At 44.4% G+C, this 9043-nt stretch overlaps 1 protein-coding gene across 1 annotated transcript; it reads right to left on the bottom strand.

Annotated features, from left to right (window-relative positions):
* Window positions 1-611: 611 nt before the first annotated feature.
* SEC61B (SEC61 translocon subunit beta) lies at window positions 612-8933 on the bottom strand. The gene is made up of 4 exons (XM_005605655.4): window positions 8713-8933; window positions 8429-8526; window positions 3782-3883; window positions 612-895 (listed from the first exon to the last, which is right to left on the bottom strand). Exons 1-4 carry the CDS (start codon window positions 8713-8715, stop codon window positions 808-810), a joined length of 291 nt encoding a protein of 96 aa, XP_005605712.1. The 5' UTR covers window positions 8716-8933; the 3' UTR covers window positions 612-807.
* Between the last annotated feature and the right edge of the window lie 110 nt (window positions 8934-9043).

Here is a 9043-nt window from a genome sequence, read left to right as displayed (position 1 = left end):
TCAAAAAATTTTATTTTTGGTTGGAATTATATCAGCTCAGTTTAAAAAAGCTGGTGTTTCACTCTGATTAGAAAGGTCTTTAATTTTCAAAACGAAAACAAAATTTTAGTTGATAAATCCAATTTATCAAATGAATTCTTTCAAAAAACGTTTAGCAATAAGTGATAAATAGATGGAAAGCCCTGGTCTACACTCACATAATTAAGAACTGGGGGAGAGAAGAGACAAAAATATTATCTATCGTTTTAGAGACAAAGAACAGAATGAGCAAACACTTCATCCAAGATTTCTGGTTTAGGATTTCTATGACTATTCCCCTGGGGACCAGCTGCCTTTGAGAACAGATCTGCCTGATGGAGTCATAGGCACACTCCTTGAAAACCGCAGAACACCCTACATGACAATCATCAGGACAGAAGCACCTTGAAGAAAACAAACCAAGGCCAATTACAGTATCTTGGATTTGAATGACTATGTAGTCACGTAAGGAACTGTGAATCCAACGAAGAAAACAATCTCCACAAGACACGTTTTCCACGTATTTACTTGAAAATCTAAAGGCAGGGAGACTAAGGGCCCTAGCAGTCAGGCATCAGCAATTAGACTTGGTATAAATGAATTAAAAAGTTTATTAGCCATAGAAAAAAAACTGATTCCTTAAAATCAATTCTTGTCAAGTTCCCTGTAAAACAGTAAGCTTACAGAAAATTTCTTTCTCGTGAACAGAAAATCACTATGCTTTTGGTCCAAGATACGTTGGGTTTTTTCCTTCTTCTTCAGATGACAGACAGATGGATGTAGCTGAATCTATGAACGAGTGTACTTGCCCCAAATGTGCAACATAAATACAGAAGCGATGAACAGAAGACTCATAACCAATACTGGAACAGGGCCACTGCAAAGAAGAAGAGAAGGCATGCTTACTTTTAGTAACAATACAATATTATATCTGTAATACTAAAGATTGCCTGGGGAAAGGGGGGCGCACCTAAGACTCATCCAAGGATATTATTTGCATCATTTAAAATACTCACAAAATTATTATTGTGGCTATTTTGAGCGTGTGGTGATGGCACTGTAGTTATTTAGAAAGGAGGAGTCTTTATCTTTTAGTACAACATACCAATATACAAATAAAATGATCTGATGTCTTGTGGACACAAGTCTCTCTAATTTCATGTATCTGACATTTTCCATAATAAAAAGTAGTAAGAAAAATTTCCCAGACTCTTTAAGTGCAAATGATCCAATTACCAAACTATTATTTCAAATTAAGATCTACTTAAAGATAATCTTTATTGTCTAACAACAATACACACGTCATGCAAAGATGAATATCACATTATAAGGTACAAAGTGTTTTCAAATACATGATCCCATTTGAACAACAAACTCAGGACATAGGTGAAACAAACATTAACCTCATTTTATAAATAAGGAAACTGAGGCTTGGAGAGACTAATTATTACTTGCCTAAGAACACGTAGCCAGGATGGAAAAAGAGAGATCTGAACTCAGGTTTTCTGACTTGGCACATATTGCTCATTTTACTGCTTTAAGGTTCCCATCCTCAAGGAGCAAACGTTCTCGGCAACATGTGTTAAGCTTGATTTATATTTATAAGTTTATTGTAGGAAAGAAATAGATTTTACTCATCAGCGCCTCCCTAAAAGCAAACGCTTTTCAAATTGTGAAGTAGTGTATAGGTTTCTTAAAGGGAGAACTGGATTTTACACAACCTGTGAATGTTGACCTTAGTGAAACATCAGTTTTGGAGCATTCAAGATGTCTCGCTTCACCTCCCACATACAAATGGAGAGTGGACAATGGAAAAGACCCCAGAAAGCTTTATAATCATCAAGGCCGTGGAGCAACCCCGTGGAGCAGCAGGATAACAGAGTCCACTGGTGGACAATAAACAAAAAATAAAGATCGAAGTCCTTGCTACACTATTTCGTTCGTCCAATATGTGTACATTTACTGGAATCAACAAATTTAAAAGGACATAGGAAGAGATGGTCACCATGTTGTACCTGATCATACCCCGCTACTTTACAGAAACGTTACAGTAACATCAGCCATAGAGCAGAAAGCTGGGAGAGCTGCTCTCAGACTCAGGGTGCTGGCGTTTGGAAACCAATTCTGTCACGTTATGAGCTGTGACTATGGCCCTGTGATTTACCTGCTCCAAGCCGCTTCCTCCTCTGTAAAGTGGAGATAATCAGAGTACCTCTCTCATAGGGTTTCTGAGGTATTAAGTAAATTAATACACACACAATGCAGGTTTATACTAAGCCTACAGGAAATGCTATTACTATCAACCTGAAAGAAATTCTCAACTCCTAGGAAGAGCCAACAAGAAGCTCCACGGTGCTGACTGACTGCGCCAAGACGTGGGTTTGTGGATGAGAATTCCCAACTGTGTCCCTTCACCAAAAGCATGTCTCTCCAGTGTGATGAGACTGCGGTTTCTGACTCCTGGGAGGACTCAAGCAGTACGACCAAGCACGCCCGCCTGCACAACAGCAGAAAGCCCAGAGCAAGCACAAGCCAGACACCCACAGGAGAACAAATTTTACCACGCTGAGAAGGGTTTAAAATGTGTCCCCTGGATACTCTGAAGAGCGTAAGGCTTCAAAATTTCTCTGAGATACTCAGAAAAATTACCTCTAACAAAAACCAAAAGGTTGTCAGAAGCTGCCAACTCACAGACCCCAGCCCCAGGAACTACTTCCTAAATACATTCTCACCTTACCATACAGGTCTTCAAGATAACAGGGAAAAAAAAGCTCAATCAATAAAACCATATCTCAAGAGTTCTAGGGAAGTCTCCATAAACTAAATTTGCAATCCAAGTCAAGTTGCTGGTCAAGTTAATTAAACTAACCCAAGTAAGCCTAATTTAGTCTCCTTTCCAGCAGACGGGCAGCACAGAAGAGCACAGGCTCCAACAGTGGAAGATCTGCCTCCAGCTCTTGCTGTGTGTCTTGGACTCGTAACGTTTCCTCTCTGAAACTGAGCTTCTGAATCTGCAGAGCCGCACAAATGAGAGCTGCTGTCACCATTCTAATTCCTCATCCACAGGGTTTAGTCAGCAAACAGCTGTAATCAGTGGCGTCCTGGAGCCCATGTGATCAGAAACCTGTGGGATTAAGTCTGCCACACAGTAACAGAAACCTCAGAAAATGAAGTGAGCAAGGCATGGGGACAGGGGCCTGCTGGATGCCCACTTCCATCCCCTAATGAGCCCTCCCAGGCCTCAGAACTTAGAAAGTGGTATGTTCACCCTCCAGGCTCTACTCACCACCCAGCAAAGACAAGGAGGCCAAAGAACTTTTGGTAACAGCTGAATGGAGAAACTTCCATTAGGCTGAAATAATATCAGCTTATGTCTCCAGGAAAGCTTTGAAAAAATCACCCAATTCCTATTCAAGTGGTTACTCCTATTTCTCAGTGCGGGACAAGAACACCAAATGAAGAGCAATTTCATCTAATTAAGCAGTCTTCCCTCAGGTTCTCTCTGTTCCCATCGTTTGTTTTGACCTCGCTAAATGAAGCTCTCCCCTTGCTTTCACTCAATCCATGAAAAGATGTCATTCCAGGCCCTAAACTAACTGGTTGACATACGGGCAAACCAAACCTAGCCCACCTGGCACAAACAAAGCTGCAGTGTTTTGTAAATCTCATCAAAGCAAGCACAGCTGTCGGCAGTGAGAGAGCACGCTGCCAAAGAGCTCCGGGATACCGGACAGAAACACAAGGTCTGCTCCCCCAGACTTACACTTTGAGCCCAGGTGAATCCTCTGTGTAGAATCGCCACATTCCCCCAGTGCCTGCTGAGGTCGTGCGGCCTGCGCTCCTTGTTCCACAGCTGGCATTCTTCCTGCAAGAGGAAAATGTTACAAACACCTTTTTCTTGGAACCCCTTATAATAGCATGATAACATATGCTACCATTACATTGGTAAAGAACCAATAAAAAGAAAAAACTTTTTCTTTGCTAGTACTGTCCCCAAATTCTTGCTTTGACTCCACTGATCATGATAACGAACGAACACGAACTGAGTAGCTGCCTTAGGTTAATGCATTCAATAACCCTAAAGAGTAGTCACCATCTCCGTCTTACAGATGAGGAAATGAGGCTCAGAAAAGGTGAAGCTAAGTGCCTGAGACCACACAGCCAGCAGGTGGCCGAGCTGGGATGTGGACCCGGTCCTGACGCCAGAGTTCATCCGCCAGAGTCCATCTGCTTGCCCACACATATGGATACCTCATTTGCACAGTACATTTCAGTTTTTCTTCACATTTTTGTGAAGTCAAGTAATAAATCCCTGCTTAAAAAAGCCCTGAATCCATATAGTCTGATTATAAGATGGCAATCTTAAAATATGTCTTAAATCACTGCATTTGCTACAAAAGAGACAAAAAACATTAACCTTTAATTGTATCCAGGTCCCAGAGTATACATTTTATAAAAAATTATTCTATAATCTTTTTTCACTATTTTGTTACATTGACCACATATCTAACAGAGAGATAAGACATGAAGAAACACGGAAAACACGCAGCCAGAACTTGTCCCTCAAAGGGGATCAACGCTTGTGTGATGCACACAGCCCTGGCATACAGAAGTAGCTGAACAGCACTTACACCACTGGCCAGGAACAGGCCCAGGGAATCCTGCCCCTCCTCTCTGGGAGAATCCCTCAGTGACTGGGGAAGCCTACCCACACAGCACTACTCCAATCCTGGCCCCAGTGCTCGAGCGGTACAACACCAACGTAAGAAGAGATGGTGAGAGGACAAGTCACAAGGAATCTTCTTCAGCCCATTTATCACCAACTTGGAAATCCCAGGTGAGAGGAAAGGCAGAGGAGAGAAGGAAAGCCCTGTCCCAACACTGCCCCTCACCATTAACCAAATCCCAGGTCACCCTCCCTTAAAATCCCATTCCAGTATCTGTGGGCTGCTGATTCTGGATTTTTGAAAAGAGAAGGACATATAGGGAGAAATCAGAAGTGAAAACCCTATCCACACCATCTCTTCTCACTGCCCTCCCAACTCAGGTCCTATTCCCCACCTCACCCTGCCATGGTCTTTATCCCACACTCCAAATGCAAGAAGCACTGGTCTAGAGCTCAGGGAGCTTGCTGTGCTGCATGGAACGGAGAAGTGGAGTCCTGGTTCCAGCTTGGGTTCCAGCAAAGAGAGCTGTGTTCATGCTAGAACTCTGAAAGCAATCAGTGTCAAACAATGATTTGGGTCTATTGTACTATAAAGGTTATATTTCAAACATGCTAATTACAGGCTACGTGGTGGCCCGGGAACTTAGAACTCCATCTGTATGACTGATTTTATGAGAAAACTGATTGCACATAGCAAACAGACTTGTACAGGGATTTACAGAGTAATTCATACACTTAGAAGAACTTCCACACACACAGACACACATCATTTAATCTCCAGGGCAGGTACCTGAAATTCTCCTCCTCATTCATAAAAAGGAACTTGAGCCAGACAGTAAGGCCAGCGTGGATGTGGTAAGTCATCGGCTGAGCCAGGACTAGGGCCCATGCACTTTCCACTATGTCCACAACCCCTGAACTACAGTTCCTGTCTTCAAAGTCTTCTGAAATTACAGGAGCTCTGAAGGGATCAGCGTGGCCTCTTTTAAGATTTCTTACTATGCTGGCACACGGGACATAGCAGAGGATCTGAAAATCAGCACCCCTAGAAATCCCAAAATGTACTCAAAATACCTCCCATTCCCCTGCTGGAAAGTAGGTAGAGGTTAATAGAGCCCATTTTAATTTCTTAAATTTCTATTTGGGTTCTATTTTACTCTTCCTTTTTGGCCACTGTGTAACCGCCTCCCTCTTCTGACACCTTAATATGATGGTTTTCATAACTGACTTTTAGGTACTTTTGTTTTAACATGACAGCCTTCTGGCCTTTCCTTGAAGAAGCCAAGCTCATTCCCATCTGAGTCTTTACACTCAGCCACTCCTTTCGGCTAGGAAGCCTGTTCCTCCCCAGACCACTGCACGATTTGCTCCCTTGTTTCTTTCAGGTCCCTATTCAAATGTCAGCTGCTCGGAACACCCTCCCCCTACCACTCTCTATGCCCTACAAAGCTTTATTTTTCTTCACAGCCCTTATTGCCTGAAAGTGCATTATCTGCCTTGCTCACAGCCTCCCACACTGGAATATAAGGTCCATGAGGTCCTGTCTATCTTGTTCACACATATACTCTCAGAGCTGGAATGGTGCCTGGCATGTTCCCTTAATAACTATTTGATGATTATCTTAATACCGCTGGCTATCTCACCATCGTACCCTGTGTGAACAGGGTAACACCTGACAGCCTTACAGACACAGTGCATTACTGCTCCTTTTCATCCTCACGGCAGTTCCGTTTTATACTGTATTAAGCAGAGCAGGGACTCCAACCGCAGCCTGGCCTCAAATCCCACACCATTTCTTCTGCAAGGCACTACCTCTATCACCTCAGTGAGCACGGACAGAGGACAGAAATCTGCGGACTACGCAATCCAAAGCATTGCCTTCGACTGTGCAAACCATCAACTTCAACTGCTTCACACACACTTACAAAGTGGGGATATAGCCTTCGACAGCCAATACCTATCACATTCCACTCATGAAATAACACTTGAAGAGTGTCAAACTCTAGAGGAGAACACTCAATACATACAACCGTGATCTGTCTAGTTACGCTAGCCCCTGTCACACGGAATCCTAGAAGACAGCAACACCCAGAACTGGAAAGGACGCCTCTGTCCTCAAATGTTTCAGTTTCTCCATTTCACCTATTTCATTTTTATTTGTTAAGTACATAAATTGTTTCATTATCATATCTACGTTTGTTAAATATATGACTTCCCTTTTTTTCTTGAAAAGTTCTCAGATGGTCAACCTTCCCTACCACATTACTCCCAGTTCTGATTAACCAGACCCTCACCCAAAGGAACTGCACATGTTTTCCACTCCAAGAATCTCTGAAATTCAGGGTGGGAATGAGACAGCACTCCAAGCACACATAACCTAAACCACAGCTGACACACTGTCCAGCTGGTCCATCCCAGCCTTGCCCTGAACATCTTGGTGACAGGGAACTCACGATTGTTCAGGATAACCTTACCGTTTCTGACAGTTCCATTAGAATTCCCTTTAGCTGTCTCATGTAAGTTCAAATCACTAGTTTTAGATTTACCTATTCTAGCCCATAAGAAAATTCTCATTTCTCTTCACATCGTTAAGGACAGTTTTCATGAATCCCTTCCAGGTTTTCTCCTCTCTAGATAAAACCCCACTAGTTCCTTCAAAAATCCCAAGACAACGTCACTTGATTCAGTCATCATTTATGTGTTAGGCCCCATGGTAGGACAGAGGTGACTCGAGCAGTGGCTCTCAAATCTAATGAAAGAGACAAATATGGAAACATAAATGCTATTACAACAATGTGAACAAAATGCTTTAGGAACAAAGGGGAAGGCTAATAGCTACTGCTGCTTTCAGAGTCAGAGACGACCTCACGAGGAAATAACCCGAGCTTAACCCTGAGGAATAAACACAAAGGGTGGGGGTGTCCAGTGCCTTAAGAAGACGGTAATAGTTCACCGTTGCTAGAGCACAGCGCAGAGGCAGTTAGGCTGAAAAGACCATCAAGAGCCCTGGTATTCCTTTTTTTGTTTTTCAAAGTCCAGCAACCAGGAACTAACAGAGAAACTAAGAGGAAGCGTGACAGAATCAGAGCAGAGGATGGACTGGAATGGAAATGACCTGGAGAGGAGAAAAGTTAGGCAGAAAATGCAAAAGTCTAGATGAGAGAAGTTGAGGTCTGAACTGAGGCAGCAGAAACGGAAAAGGAAAGGACTGATGAGAAGGTTTTCATGCCTAGTTTAAAGTCTCGCAAACGACTGGATAAAAGAGCATAAGAAAAATCCAAGATGCTGCTGAACTTCCGGCTTTGGGTGAACGAGTTTACAGCAGCAGGCGATATAACTCGGGGCGAGGAAGGGGCTGGGGTGGAAGGAGAGGCTCAGTTTTGTCCTGACAAGTCACGCTAAACTGAGTATGTATGAGACCTTCAAATGGAAATGTCGAGTCCAGAGTTCAGGTCAGGAGACGCCAGTTTAATGACAGTTTTCTCAAAACTGTCTCTAACCCTGTTCCAGTTTGTTAACTTTCCTTTTTTAAGAGTGTTGCCCAAAACTGAGGAAAGCAAAGAAAACGCTGCCTCCCTCTCGAGACATAAAAGACTTCCAAAGGTCTTTAGCCATACGGCCATGTCACTTGCACCTTATTCTGCCCTTCTAAGTCCTAACATCCCGGGGTCTCCTTCTGAAGACCAGCGAATTCTTGGGCCCCACCTCTCCAAGCCTATAGCCGAGGGTCGCAGGGATCCTTACCTCTGCCGGACCGTAGAGCCCGCCGCCCGGGCGGCCACTGCTTTGCTGGGAGAACGGCCAGAGGAGCCCACGTTAGTGCCACTGGGGGTCGGACCAGGCTGCAGAGGAGACAAGGAGACAGAAGGGTGAGCGCCGCCGGCCCCAGGCCCTGACGGCCGAGACTGCACCTAAAACGGGAGGCCGAGGAAAGCAAGGGCGCCACGGAAGGAGGCCACGGCGTCAGGCAGGAGTCGGGGCGCCTGGGAGAGGCGGGAAGCAAGGAGGGAAGGCTGGGGCGGCCTTACCATGCTGGACACAGGCCGGTAGCAGAGAGCTGGAGCGGAGGACAAGCAGCCGAGGAGCCTTAACAACCGGCTGTTGGAGAGACTGGCTCAGGCCCCGCCCCCAGACGTGTTGGCAGGGTCCTCGCTGAATCCAAGGACTCCTGGGTTGTCCCACCATATGCCTGTAAAAATTTTGCTGCAGGCGACTTGGCCAGTTTCTGTGTGGGAAGCACAGACCTTCTTTCTCCTTCCTTTGGGTCACAACGTCCTTCCTAGAGTTCGGTCCCTACCAAAGGGAAGATATAACCACTGTCAGAAGAGAAATTTTCTCCGGCAGTTACTAGGCGCCCAC

Source organism: Equus caballus, chromosome 25 (genome assembly GCF_041296265.1).
Source record: "Equus caballus isolate H_3958 breed thoroughbred chromosome 25, TB-T2T, whole genome shotgun sequence".
NCBI lineage: Eukaryota > Metazoa > Chordata > Mammalia > Perissodactyla > Equidae > Equus > Equus caballus.
The sequence above is the reverse complement of the archived record's forward strand: the minus strand, read 5'-3'. Positions and strand labels throughout refer to the sequence as shown.